The sequence below is a fragment of the Leuciscus leuciscus genome (genome assembly GCF_965113295.1).
Source record: "Leuciscus leuciscus genome assembly, chromosome: 9".
Classification (NCBI taxonomy): Eukaryota; Metazoa; Chordata; class Actinopteri; order Cypriniformes; family Leuciscidae; genus Leuciscus; species Leuciscus leuciscus.
Genome location: NC_138733.1, coordinates 38,525,388 through 38,540,858, shown reverse-complemented (window position 1 = coordinate 38,540,858; position 15,471 = coordinate 38,525,388). Strand labels below are relative to the sequence as shown.

Below are 15,471 nucleotides of genomic sequence, written 5' to 3'. Positions count from 1 at the left end.
GTATTGTCTCAAGAATGCCATATAAACCCCTCTGTGATTAAATACACACACTTCCTACAGGTTTAGCGTAATGGGGACCTTGTCTGATGAGTATCAATTATAACTCATTTTTTTAACTCTTTTATTATAGGCTACATGCACGGATGATGAAGACATGATGACAATAAAGAACTGCTCTGGGGATTCTGTTACAACTGCTGGCATTTCACGACGTACAGTTGAGGTACATATATTTAATATCTATGTCTATCCATCTCTCTCTCTATCAGTCTGACTGTCTATCCATCTCTCTCTCTATCAGTCTGACTGTCTATCCATCTCTCTATCAGTCTGACTGTCTATCCATCTCTCTATCAGTCTGACTGTCTATCCATCTCTCTCTATCAGTCAGTCTATCCATCTCTCTATCAGTCAGTCTATCCATCTCTCTCTCTCTCTATCAGTCTGACTGTCTATCCATCTCTCTATCAGTCTGTCTGTCTGTCTATCCATCTCTCTCTATCAGTCTGACTGTCTATCCATCTCTCTCTCTATCAGTGTGACTGTCTATCCATCTCTCTCTATCAGTCTGACTATCCATCTCTCTATCAGTCTGTCTGTCTATCCATCTCTCTCTATCAGTCTGTCTGTCTATCCATCTCTCTCTATCAGTCTGACTGTCTATCCATCTCTCTCTATCAGTCTGACTGTCTATCCATCTCTCTCTATCAGTCAGTCTATCCATCTCTCTATCTGTCTGTCTGTCTGTCTGTCTATCCATCTCTCTCTATCAGTCTGACTGTCTATCCATCTCTCTCTATCAGTCAGTCTATCCATCTCTCTATCTGTCTGTCTGTCTATCCATCTCTCTCTATCAGTCTGACTGTCTATCCATCTCTCTATCTGTTTGTCCATCTATTATATGTGGTCTTGACTCTTACACACTGTTTCTAGTGTAATGTACTTTGTGGGGACCTGTATTGTCTCAGGAATGCCATATAAACCCCTCTGTGATTAAATACACACACTTCCTACAGGTTTAGCGTAATGGGGACCTTGTCTGATGAGTATCAATTATAACTCATTTTTTTAACTCTTTTATTATAGGCTACATGCACGGATGATGAAGACATGATGACAATAAAGAACTGCTCTGGGGATTCTGTTACAACTGCTGGCATTTCACGACGTACAGTTGAGGTACATATATTTAATATCTATGTCTATCCATCTCTCTCTCTATCAGTCTGACTATCTATCCATCTCTCTATCAGTCTGACTATCCATCTCTCTATCAGTCTGACTGTCTATCCATCTCTCTCTATCAGTCTGACTGTCTATCCATCTCTCTATCAGTCTGACTGTCTATCCATCTCTCTATCTGTCTGTCTGTCTATCCATCTCTCTCTATCAGTCTGACTATCCATCTCTCTATCAGTCTGTCTGTCTGTCTATCCATCTCTCTCTCTATCAGTCTGACTATCCATCTCTCTATCAGTCTGACTGTCTATCCATCTCTCTCTATCAGTCTGAATGTCTATCCATCTCTCGCTATCAGTCTGACTGTCTATCCATCTCTCTCTATCAGTCTGACTGTCTATCCATCTCTCTCTATCAGTCTGACTGTCTATCCATCTCTCTCTATCAGTCTGACTGTCTTTCCATCTCTCTATCTGTCTGTCTGTCTATCCATCTCTCTATCTGTCTGTCTATCCATCTCTCTCTATCAGTCTGACTGTCTATCCATCTCTCTCTATCAGTCTGACTGTCTATCCATCTCTCTCTATCAGTCTGACTGTCTATCCATCTCTCTCTATCAGTCTGACTGTCTATCCATCTCTCTCTATCAGTCTTACTGTCTATCCATCTCTCTCTATCAGTCTGACTGTCTTTCCATCTCTCTATCTGTCTGTCTGTCTATCCATCTCTCTATCTGTCTGTCTGTCTATCCATCTCTCTCTATCAGTCTGACTGTATCCATCTCTCTATCTGTTTGTCCATCTATTATATGTGGTCTTGACTCTTACACACTGTTTCTAGTGTAATGTACTTTGTGGGGACCTGTATTGTCTCAAGAATGCCATATAAACCCCTCTGTGATTTAAATACACACACTTCCTACAGGTTTAGCGTAATGGGGACCTTGTCTGATGAGTATCAATTATAACTCATTTTTTTAACTCTTTTATTATAGGCTACATGCACGGATGATGAAGACATGATGACAATAAAGAACTGCTCTGGGGATTCTGTTACAACTGCTGGCATTTCACGACGTACAGTTGAGGTACATATATTTAATATCTATGTCTATCCATCTCTCTCTCTATCAGTCTGTCTGACTGTCTATCCATCTCTCTCTCTATCAGTCTGACTGTCTATCCATCTCTCTATCAGTCTGACTGTCTATCCATCTCTCTATCAGTCTGACTGTCTATCCATCTCTCTCTATCAGTCAGTCTATCCATCTCTCTATCAGTCAGTCTATCCATCTCTCTCTCTCTATCAGTCTGACTGTCTATCCATCTCTCTATCAGTCTGTCTGTCTGTCTGTCTATCCATCTCTCTCTATCAGTCTGACTGTCTATCCATCTCTCTCTCTATCAGTGTGACTGTCTATCCATCTCTCTCTATCAGTCTGACTATCCATCTCTCTATCAGTCTGTCTGTCTATCCATCTCTCTCTATCAGTCTGTCTGTCTATCCATCTCTCTCTATCAGTCTGACTGTCTATCCATCTCTCTCTATCTGTCTGTCTGTCTGTCTGTCTGTCTATCCATCTCTCTCTATCAGTCTGACTGTCTATCCATCTCTCTCTATCAGTCAGTCTATCCATCTCTCTATCTGTCTGTCTGTCTATCCATCTCTCTCTATCAGTCTGACTGTCTATCCATCTCTCTATCTGTTTGTCCATCTATTATATGTGGTCTTGACTCTTACACACTGTTTCTAGTGTAATGTACTTTGTGGGGACCTGTATTGTCTCAGGAATGCCATATAAACCCCTCTGTGATTAAATACACACACTTCCTACAGGTTTAGCGTAATGGGGACCTTGTCTGATGAGTATCAATTATAACTCATTTTTTTAACTCTTTTATTATAGGCTACATGCACGGATGATGAAGACATGATGACAATAAAGAACTGCTCTGGGGATTCTGTTACAACTGCTGGCATTTCACGACGTACAGTTGAGGTACATATATTTAATATCTATGTCTATCCATCTCTCTCTCTATCAGTCTGACTATCCATCTCTCTATCAGTCTGACTGTCTATCCATCTCTCTCTCTATCAGTCTGACTGTCTATCCATCTCTCTATCAGTCTGTCTGTCTGTTTGTCTATCCATCTCTCTATCAGTCTGACTATCCATCTCTCTCTATCAGTCTGACTGTCTATCCATCTCTCTCTATCAGTCTGACTGTCTATCCATCTCTCTATCAGTCTGACTGTCTATCCATCTCTCTCTATCAGTCTGACTATCCATCTCTCTCTATCAGTCTGACTGTCTATCCATCTCTCTATCAGTCTGACTGTCTATCCATCTCTCTCTATCAGTCTGACTATCCATCTCTCTCCATCAGTCTGACTGTCTATCCATCTCTCTCCATCAGTCTGTCTATCCATCTCTCTCTATCAGTCTGACTGTCTATCCATCTCTCTATCAGTCTGACTATCCATCTCTCTCCATCAGTCTGACTGTCTATCCATCTCTCTCCATCAGTCTGACTATCCATCTCTCTCTATCAGTCTATCTGTCTATCCATCTCTCTCTCTATCAGTCTGACTGTCTATCCATCTCTCTCTATCAGTCTGACTGTCTATCCATCTCTCTCTATCAGTCTGACTGTCTATCCATCTCTCTCTATCAGTGTGACTGTCTATCCATCTCTCTCTATCAGTCTGACTGTCTATCCATCTCTCTATCTGTCTGTCTGTCTATCCATCTCTCTCTATCAGTGTGACTGTCTATCCATCTCTCTATCTGTCTGTCTATCCATCTCTCTCTATCAGTCTGACTGTCTATCCATCTCTCTATCTGTCTATCTGTCTATCCATCTCTCTATCAGTCTGTCTGTCTATCCATCTCTCTCTCTATCAGTCTGACTGTCTATCCATCTCTCTCTATCAGTCTGACTGTCTATCCATCTCTCTCTATCAGTGTGACTGTCTATCCATCTCTCTCTATCAGTCTGACTGTCTATCCATCTCTCTATCTGTCTGTCTATCCATCTCTCTCTATCAGTCTGACTGTCTATCCATCTCTCTATCTGTCTATCTGTCTATCCATCTCTCTATCAGTCTGTCTGTCTATCCATCTCTCTCTCTATCAGTCTGACTGTCTATCCATCTCTCTCTATCAGTCTGACTGTCTATCCATCTCTCTATCTGTCTGTCTATCCATCTCTCTCTATCAGTCTGACTGTCTATCCATCTCTCTCTATCAGTCTGACTGTCTATCCATCTCTCTATCTGTTTTTCTATCTATTATATGTGGTCTTGACTCTTACACACTGTTTCTAGTGTAATGTACTTTGTGGGGACCTGTATTGTCTCAGGAATGCCATATAAACCCCTCTGTGATTAAATACACACACTTCCTTCAGGTTTAGCGTAATGGGGACCTTGTCTGATGAGTATCAATTATAACTCATTTTTTAACTCTTTTATTATAGGCTACATGCACGGATGATGAAGACATGATGACAATAAAGAACTGCTCTGGGGATTCTGTTACAACTGCTGGCATTTCACGACGTACAGTTGAGGTACATATATTTAATATCTATGTCTATCCATCTCTCTCTCTATCAGTCTGACTGTCTATCCATCTCTCTATCAGTCTGACTGTCTATCCATCTCTCTCTATCAGTCAGTCTATCCATCTCTCTATCAGTCAGTCTATCCATCTCTCTCTCTATCAGTCTGACTGTCTATCCATCTCTCTGTCTGTCTGTCTATCCATCTCTCTCTATCAGTCTGACTGTCTATCCATCTCTCTCTCTATCAGTGTGACTGTCTATCCATCTCTCTCTATCAGTCTGACTATCCATCTCTCTATCAGTCTGTCTGTCTATCCATCTCTCTATCAGTCTGTCTGTCTATCCATCTCTCTCTATCAGTCTGACTGTCTATCCATCTCTCTCTATCAGTCTGACTGTCTATCCATCTCTCTCTATCAGTCAGTCTATCCATCTCTCTATCTGTCTGTCTGTCTATCCATCTCTCTCTATCAGTCTGACTGTCTATCCATCTCTCTATCTGTTTGTCCATCTATTATATGTGGTCTTGACTCTTACACACTGTTTCTAGTGTAATGTACTTTGTGGGGACCTGTATTGTCTCAGGAATGCCATATAAACCCCTCTGTGATTAAATACACACACTTCCTACAGGTTTAGCGTAATGGGGACCTTGTCTGATGAGTATCAATTATAACTCATTTTTTTAACTCTTTTATTATAGGCTACATGCACGGATGATGAAGACATGATGACAATAAAGAACTGCTCTGGGGATTCTGTTACAACTGCTGGCATTTCACGACGTACAGTTGAGGTACATATATTTAATATCTATGTCTATCCATCTCTCTCTCTATCAGTCTGACTGTCTATCCATCTCTCTATCAGTCTGTCTGTCTGTTTGTCTATCCATCTCTCTATCAGTCTGACTATCCATCTCTCTCTATCAGTCTGACTGTCTATCCATCTCTCTCTATCAGTCTGACTGTCTATCCATCTCTCTATCAGTCTGACTATCCATCTCTCTCCATCAGTCTGACTGTATATCCATCTCTCTCCATCAGTCTGACTGTCTATCCATCTCTCTCTATCAGTCTGACTGTCTATCCATCTCTCTATCAGTCTGACTGTCTATCCATCTCTCTATCAGTCTGACTGTCTATCCATCTCTCTATCAGTCTGACTATCCATCTCTCTCCATCAGTCTGACTGTCTATCCATCTCTCTCCATCAGTCTGACTATCCATCTCTCTATCAGTCTATCTGTCTATCCATCTCTCTCTATCAGTCTGACTGTCTATCCATCTCTCTATCAGTCTGTCTGTCTGTCTGTCTATCCATCTCTCTCTATCAGTCTGACTATCCATCTCTCTCTATCAGTCTGACTGTCTATCCATCTCTCTCTGTCTGTCTGTCTATTCATCTCTCTCTCTCTATCAGTCTGACTGTCTATCCATCTCTCTATCTGTTTGTCCATCTATTATATGTGGTCTTGACTCTTACACACTGTTTCTAGTGTAATGTACTTTGTGGGGACCTGTATTGTCTCAGGAATGCCATATAAACCCCTCTGTGATTAAATACACACACTTCCTACAGGTTTAGCGTAATGGGGACCTTGTCTGATGAGTATCAATTATAACTCATTTTTTTAACTCTTTTATTATAGGCTACATGCACGGATGATGAAGACATGATGACAATAAAGAACTGCTCTGGGGATTCTGTTACAACTGCTGGCATTTCACGACGTGCAGTTGAGGTACATATATTAACTGTGGCATTTTAGTAAGGATGATGTAAAGTAAGCCCATCATTGTTGGTAAATAAACCCTGACATGATCAGGACCCTAAATTGGAGTTGTCTTATGGTGCTTCAAGAAAGTCTTAAATAATTTGCCCTAAACTGTTAGGACAGTTTTTCAATTTTTTTTTTCTTTTTCTTAACAGCCTTTGGTTGATTACTCAGACAGTGAAGATGACATTTCGTGTTCTAAAATGATGACATCTTATAAACAGGTATTTATTTTTCATTGCTATTACCATTTCTTTTTAATTGCCTCATACTTCAAAAGCACTTTTTTTTTTAAACTGCATAATATTGTATTTTTATTTTTCATTATATGATAAACATAGTTCTATAAGCATATATTTTCCTAGTTTATTTGAAGGCTTGCCATTCTGACGTTTGTCTAATTTGTCTTTTTTAGATGAGACCTGCAACTCATGAGGACTCCGATATTTTTTACTCTGAAAATTCCAGTGGAGATGACAGTACAGACATTCAAGATGACATCAGACTGAAACATACACCATTTGCAATGAGTGAACAACATTCCACTTGTGCCACAACATTCAAAAGACCAAAAAACACCAGAGTAAGTGTTTTATTTAATTTTTTTTTCATTTTATTTATTAATCTATGAAAGAGGATTAACTAAACTGGATGGTCATTGTCTTTCAAGGCTAGAAGGAAGATTGCTGAGCACTCAGATGTTTTTGATTCGAGCGAAGATGAGTTATCTGAAGTCAGTGAGGAAGAGTACATCCCTGACACATCAGAAGAGAGTAGTGCATCAGATAGTAGCACAAGCCTTACTGTTTCACCTAAAGGTAAAGGAAAGCTCCAGACTTTGCCAGTCCAGTGCAGTTCAGCTGAGAACAGAAGTACAAACTACAATCCTCAAAGCAGCTGTGACTTAGGGAGCTTCCAGAGCCATGGTGCAGCCTCAGTTCCTGACAGCACAAGTTCACTGATTATCCCAGCTATCATTAAAAAGAGGGATGGACTGAGAATGTATAGCAAGAGACAACATTGCTTTTTTTGTGACAGTGCTTTTACGAAAATTGCTAGACACCTAGAGCGCAAGCATAGCAATGAAGTAGAGGTAGCAAAGGCTCTAAGTCATCCAAAGGGCTCCAAAGAAAGGAGAATGCAGCTTGAGTATCTACGCAACAAAGGTAATTTTGCTTACAATGCTACTGTTATTAATACAGGCTCAGGACAGATGATTCCACGGAAACTGCCTAAAAAGAATTTGGATGGGGAAAAATTTATGCATTGCATTTACTGCCAAGGACTCTTCTTAAAGAAAACCCTGTGGCGACATGTGAAAGTTTGCAAATTCAAGCCTTCTGACGTGAAACCCAAACCTGGAAAAACCCGTGTGCAGGCTCTCTGTAGCTTTGCACAACCTCCCCCACCAGGAGTAACTCATGGTGTTTGGAAGCTGTTAAATGCTATGAACCAAGACCAAGTGGCACTTGAAGCTAGAAATGACTGGTGCATTTTAGAGCTGGGAAAGCATCTTTACAACAAGTATGGATCAAGAGTTAAAATGCATGAATACATCCGTCAAAAGATGAGAGAGCTTGGAAGACTCCTCATATGTACTAGAGAGGTAACACCCCTTACATCTATTAAAGAGCTCATCCATCCCACAAACTTCATGCATGCCGTTAATGCAGTTAAAAGAACAGCTGGATACATTGAAGAGACCAATGTGTATGAAAAGGCTAGTGTTGCTGTGAAACTTGGTCATAGTCTGAACAAAATCGCAATGCTTATTGAGAGCCATTCTACAATCAATGGAGACAAAGCAAGTGCAAATTTTGCGAGCAGCTTCCAACAGCTGTATCAAACCCGATGGCCCGAGTACATTTCTTCAACAGCACGGCGAACAATGGAGGAAGCCAAGTGGAACTGCCCACATTTGCTCCCGTTCACTGAAGATGTCAAACGTCTCCATGTGCATCTTGATGAGCAAGAGAAAGTGTACCGCAAACTCTTGTCAACACAGCCATCATCTCAGCATTGGTCAAAATTTGCAAAGGTTATATTAACTCAGGTTATGCTTTTCAATCGTAGGCGAGAAGGGGAAGTGTCACAAATGCCTTTGTCCGCATACACCTCCAGCAACCAAACAGAAGCTCATCCGGATATTAGCATGGCCCTCACAGAGTTGGAAAATAAACTGTGTCAGTACTTCAAGCGTATAGAGATCAGAGGCAAAAGAGGCAGAAAAGTTCCAGTGCTTGTTACTCCTTCAATGCAAGAGTCGATCAGCCTGCTGATTAAAAACCGGAGCAAGTGTGGAGTACTGAATGAGAACCCTTTCCTCTTTGCACGTCCTTCTGCAATGACCTTTTTCCGTGGCTCTGACTGCATCCGTGAATTTGCAGGTGCATGCAATGCTAAGAATCCTCAAACTCTAACTTCCACCAAGTTGAGGAAACAGATTGGTACCCTCTCTGAAGTGTTAAATCTGAGCAACACTGAGCTTGATCAGCTGGCTGACTTCCTAGGCCATGATATTAGGATACACCGTCAGTTTTACCGCTTACCTGAGGGGACCCTTCAGCTGGCCAAAATGAGCAAAATTCTTCTGGCCCTCGAAAAAGGACGCTTGGCAGACTTTAAAGGGAAAAATCTTGATGAAATCATCATTGATCCAGAAGGTACTATACACTGTTACTGTGACCATTGTCTGAATTGAATTAATTTAGAGATATTGGTTCTGTTTTTTTTATTCTGTAATAGTTTACATAAATTGTAATATAGGTTTTTGGGAATGCTTTGGAATAGTATGCATGTATTACCTTGTGTTTTTAAATTAAATGTTTATTTAAAATTTAAATAAAAGTTAAATGATTCATTTCTGTGTTTTCTACCCTCAGAGAACGTTACAGTGGACAGTGATTTAGAGGAGTCTACTTCCAATCCGAAAGGTAACAATTTCATTTAGCCAGTTTGTTCCAATTAATTTTTGCCTAATTCTAAATTGTTGTTTCTAGGGATGGCAAATTGGTTTGAAATGGGTGGTTCATCTTTAGATTATTTTTCTCACTTTCTACCTCACATGTAGTCACATGCACAAATTACTTTAGCATGTTGCTTAGGCATTTCCAGTTTAGTTTTTTCCCTCGTGGTTTGCGCATGAGCCCGCACACACCCCAAAACACTTTTGCCAACTTCTAAACCCTGCTCAAAGTTGCTTTATGTTGTTAAATGGCATCATAAGCTAATTAGCATAATCATTACATAATTTATATATTAATATTTGTCAAAATACAACACCAATTGAGATTGAGAGCGGCTTTATTCGCTAGACTTAAACCTAAAAATACTCCTGTATATATGGTGTATTTGGAAAATGCAGTGTTTTAAAATTATCATTCTGCTTTCTATGCACAAAATACAGATTATGTGTGTTTATCAACCAGTATAGCTATTTTCCTTAAAGGATAATTCTGGTATTTAGCACTTTGAGTCTCTTTTCTGGTTTGTTTTGGGTGAACTAGAGTGGTGGACACAGAAATGTTGACGATGGGTCCTATCTCGACTTTTTGACTCGTTTAGAATCGCCTTTGACCGCTTCAGAGTGGCTGTCTATGTATGGGCCTGCACGAACATCCTTAAAACAACCCTTAACGTTCGTTTTCAAAACTGTGCAACTCACCGAGTGGTTAGTGGTGTTCGTTGATGTTCCAAAACAAGTAGCGTAGCGAAATACAGTTTCTGTCGTGTTTTATTTGGCATTTTGTAAAATCCCATTGATCTCTTTTGGAGGACTCATTGCTCGTTGATATTACTGCGCTACCGGGAACGGAAAAGATGCTTCAGACTCAAATAGCGAGCGGAAGTTTATACTCGGTTGTGAGGTATCTGAAAAAATAGTTCCACTATAGCAAATAATAACACGGATTGAAATCATACATTGCGCTGATACATTTGTTTTTAATAATCAACGAACACCACTAATCACTCGGTGGGTTGCACAGTTTTGAAAACGAACGTTAAGGGTTGTTTCAAGGACATGTTCGTGCAGGCCCATACATAGACAGCCGCTCTGAAGCGGTCAAAGGCGATTCTAGAAGTCAAAAAGTCGAGACAGGACCCATCGTCAACATTTCTGTGTCCACCACTCTAGTTCACCCAAAACAAACCAGAAAAGAGACTCAAAGTGCTAAATACTGGAATTATCCTCTAACACGCCCATCTTGGTTTTGGTACAGGAATGCAGTCAACTATATTTTCCAGCCGCTGAATGATGTAGACTTTTCCAGATTCTGACTAAGCTAGCTTGCTGCAATAGTGACGTCACATGCATGCAATGATTACAAATGTGAATAGGGATGATTGGATTGTTAAATTGTTTAGCAATTAGATTTGTTTTTTAGAAAGTGTGACTTTTTGGATGGTGAGTAATATTACTGCAATTTTATTAGTAATTGGTTGCACTACTAGTTACCAGGGAAAGTAATTGTATTGCTGTGCATTACAAGTACTCAGTGGAAGTATGATCCCCCATGGGTTAGAAGTAAGTTTAAATAACTGATTAAAAAATATTACAAAGTCCTCTTTTTATTCCAAAAAGGAATACAATTTTATTTTATTTTCATTGTTTTATTCCAGTCCCCAGGACACACCTCCCAGAATATTTTAGATGACTCCCTAATTAAACACTAAGAAGCTAAGTTGAATCAGGTGTTTTAAATAGTGAGGCATGTAAAACACCTCAAAATTCTGGTAGGTGGGTCCCCAGGACTGAAGTTGAGAACTGCACTTTATGTTCTCAAGTTATTTTGGTTGCATTTAAAACAGCAGTGATAAATAATAACAGATGCGGGGTAGCTTTGTCAGTTTAATGAAGATATGTGTTAATACTCAGACTGGCATAATTTTTACTTTCAGAGTGCACAACAGGATCATCACCACAGCACCCTGAATGTGAAGACAGCACACTTCCCGCAGACCCAGTGTCCAAAAAAAAGAGGGGTATGTTCATTTTAATTTCAACTGATTGATGGTTAATATGTTCTCCAGTTGCAGTAGGTTTCTATTTACAACATGATTTTTGAAGCATTTCAATATACTAACTACGGAAGATTGAGATTATTTCAAACATTGAATGTCTCAAGCTGATCTCAAGGATCCGTATCTTGGACCGATTAAGCATTTAAGCAACTTCTTACTAGTGAAATGCTAAGATATATGATGTAGACCTACTTGTTCCCTCTACAGGTCACATCAAGAGGACAGCCTGGAACAAACACGAAATTGATGCAGTAGAGAACCACATGATGAGGTTCATAAAGAACCGCAAAGTTCCAGGGAAGGCAGACTGCGTAAGGTGTTTGGAAGCTGAACCATCTGCTCTAAAACAGAGAGAATGGTCTGCTCTGAAGTTTTATATCAAAAATCGAATCTCTGCTCTACAAAGAAAAGATCTAACACACTAATATGGAAGTAAAATAATGACAAATGTTTTTGAAACTAAAAAGCTTGTTGAATTGCACTAAGTAAAAATATGCAGTGCATTAACCCTGCTTGCATTTTAATGCATTGTATTTTCAGGCCTTGCATTTGTATGGGCTGAAATTCAACATGGTTGTATATTTAAGCTGTGAATATTTCAATGCAAAACATTTCACACATGTTTTCATTCTTAAAAATTCAACAATCCATATTCACCTTTCAGATTGCACTTCCAAAATGTTCATTCTGTTTAAAAATACAACCTATAATATTCGACTGGCAATTTTCGGTCCATTTTATTCCACTTCCACAAATTCAGTGGTTCAAATTCGAACTGCAGGAAAAGCAGTAGATTGCCGATTGATGATCTCCATAGCTGTTAGTCGGCCTCACCAGCAGGGGAGCAAGCGGCCGTTGACGAAGAACACTATAGAGCAACGGGTGAGAGACTCACTCATTCGTTGAATTACAGAAATGGAGCGAGCAGTAGTAGGCCATTTGTGATTATCATCAGGGCGATGAATTGTGATGATTATCATATGGAAAAGCTGATAAAGACACAAAAGCTGTGTTTACATTGAAGTCTTCACTGTTACTTTTGTACATGCAAGTTTTGCACAGCTTTCTCTGTCGTGACCGAGATTGTTTTTCCCCGATGCTGATGCACAGATCAAACGTTAAATCTGAGGTAGTAGACATATATTTCTCTCGGTTGTTTAGTTTTCTTAACTGTATATTGCGCTGCTGTGCCGCAGAACTGGGGATTCCCTTAATACGTCACTCTCCAGGATTCCCCTGTGGTCTCAGGACACTCAAAGTTACTCAATGGACAAAATACAGTGATATAAAAGACCAAACTCGCAGGCAAGCAGATGGACTCAGAATAACGCGCAAAGCTTAATGCTGAGCGTTTCCCAGTGATAGACTGGCATAAAGTTAGCTTGGCGTTGGACATTCGCACATTTAGGGACCGTCTCTAAAGTTACATAAGACATTGGTACACATGTTTCTAACTTCAATTGCATTTGAAGAGAATGACTTAGTCATAAAACCAACTGTAAAGTGTTAATAGGTGCCATGATGCACACTTTTACTTTACAGTTGGTTTTATGACTGTAAGTCATTCTCTTCAAATGCTATTGAAGTTAGAAACATGTGTACCAAAGTCTTATGAGAGACGGTCCCTAAATGTGTGAATATCCAGTTTCAGGCGAACTTATGCCAGTACTTCACTGGGAAACGCTTAGCGTGAAACTTTGCGCGTTACATTCATATTCTGGTCCATCTGCTTGCCTGCAGCCTATTAATATCGCCCTCATCCCCAATAAGGTGGGAGTTTGGTCTTTTATATCACTGTATTTTGTCCATTATTTTGAGTGTCCTGAGACCGCAGGGGAATCCTGGAGAGTGACTATTGAGGGAATCCCCAGTTCTGCAGCACAGCCGCAAGGACGTGCAAAGAGGAAAGGGTTCTCATTCAGTACTCCACACTCGCTCCGGTTTTTAATCAGCAGGCTGATCAACTCTTGCATTGAAGGAGTAACAAGCACTGGAACTTTTCTGCCTCTTTTCCCTCTGATCTCTATACGCTTGAAGTACTGACACAGTTTATTTTCCAACTCTGTGAGGGCCATGCACAAGCTGTTTATGAGTCAAGATACGTATCTATCATTAAATCTTTACATTTCATTCTGATGATGACAAACTGAAGTGAAATGAAGAGACTGACTGTATGTGTTAATATTTATGAACAAATCATAGTTACATTTGAAAAATTCATTCTCTACTTCACTTTCATCTGAAGTGCTGACATGTTTTTTCTCTCTCTCTCTTTTAGCTTTTCTGCAAATATGTGTTCACATGCACTAATATTTACTTTCTTTAATTGTTCAATTTATTTAGCATAAAAATCAACATATCATTAAGAATCAGACTACATCAAAACGACCCGTTCACATACAACATCATTTTATTAAATCATTCTTCGTACAAAAGTAAATCTTCTGAAATCTTTACACAGATCTCTCTGATCATAAACTGAAGTGACATGAGATGATATGAGGAAACTGACTGTGTTAATATTCGTTAGTTTAGATGAAGGGGAATACTCACAATATAAAGTTAAGAAAACTAAACCGAGAGAAATATGTCTACTACCTCAGATTTAACGTTTGATCTGTGCATCAGCATCGGGGAAAAACAATCTCGGTCAGGACAGAGAAAGCTGTGCAAAACTTGCATGTACAAAAGTAACAGTGAAGACTTCAATGTAAACACAGCTTTTGTGTCTTTATCAGCTTTTCCATATGATAATCATCACAATTCATCGCCCTGATGATAATCACAAATGGCCTACTACTGCTCGCTCCATTTCTGTAATTCAACGAATGAGTGAGTCTCTCACCCGTTGCTCTATAGTGTTCTTCGTCAATGGCCGCTTGCTCCCCTGCTGGTGAGGCTGTCTACAGCTATGGAGATCATCAATCGGCAATCTACTGCTTTTCCTGCAGTTCCCGGATATCAATGTTGAATTTTCTGTCGAATTTGAACCACTGAATTTGTGGAAGCAAAATAAAATGGACCGAAAATTGCCAGTCGAATATTATAGGTTGTATTTTTAAACCGAATGAACATTTTGGAAGTGCAATCTGAAAGGTGAATATGGATTATTGAATTTTTAAGAATGAAAACGTGTGTGAAATGTTTTGCATTGAAATATTCACAGCTTAAATATACAACCATGTTGAATTTCAGCCCATAAAAATGCAAGCCCTGAAAATATAATGCATTAAAATGCAAGCAGGGTTAATGCACTGCATATTTTTACTAGTGCAATTCAACAAGCTTTTTAGTTTCAAAAACATTTGTCATTATTTTACTTCCATACACTAATATTGACACCATGTTGAGTATTAGTCACCAGGTTATATCTTAATCTTGCCTGTATGGATTTGTTGATTCAGTTCTTTTCAAATGTTTTTAAAGTGTTTCAAATAACTTTTATACTGCAGTTAATGATTTGTTTTGTTTTTTTAGCAAGTTTTCATAATTGTTTTTTTTAATGCCAAATGTTTACTATACACGCAGGCATGCAAAAGTTTCATGCTGAAGTTTTACTTGACGATACGTTTTGAGAAACTGTTTAGAAGTGTTTGTCAAGGGTTTTATTAATTAATATGAACATGAGCATGGAATAGTCTTATGCTAGATCTATTTGTTGACAGACATTTGATGCAAGTTTTGAAAATGTTAACATTACATGTCACAGATAATTATTTATACACGCATGTACATGTCTACATGTACGTATGTTTGTGTGTATGTAGGTTATACTTTTTTAGAAGTAAAAACATTTAATGTTGCTTTCTATAAATAAAGAACTCAAAAAAGTAGATTCTCTTTTTACACTGCTTTTTAAAAAGTGCCTTTTAAAAATTGTTACTGGGGCAGTCTTCTCAAAATTAGTTGATACAAGGATACAAGT

At 39.2% G+C, this 15,471-nt stretch overlaps 1 protein-coding gene and 2 long non-coding RNA genes across 8 annotated transcripts in view; all 3 read left to right on the top strand.

Moving 5' to 3' along the window:
* Window positions 1-15,471, top strand: part of LOC309506790 — a 141,919-nt gene that overhangs the window by 76,888 nt on the left and 49,560 nt on the right. The gene's annotated exons all lie outside the window — the stretch shown is intronic.
* Window positions 8,574-12,130, top strand: LOC309505623 (uncharacterized protein). Its single transcript, XM_082179034.1, has 4 exons — window positions 8,574-9,187; window positions 9,407-9,457; window positions 11,424-11,507; window positions 11,754-12,130. The coding sequence occupies exons 1-4, from the start codon at window positions 8,581-8,583 to the stop codon at window positions 11,969-11,971; spliced, it is 960 nt and encodes a 319-aa protein (XP_082035160.1). The 5' UTR covers window positions 8,574-8,580; the 3' UTR covers window positions 11,972-12,130.
* LOC309505362 lies at window positions 10,170-10,881 on the top strand. The gene is made up of 2 exons (XR_014208402.1): window positions 10,170-10,213; window positions 10,624-10,881. It is a non-coding gene; the product is annotated as an uncharacterized lncRNA (long non-coding RNA).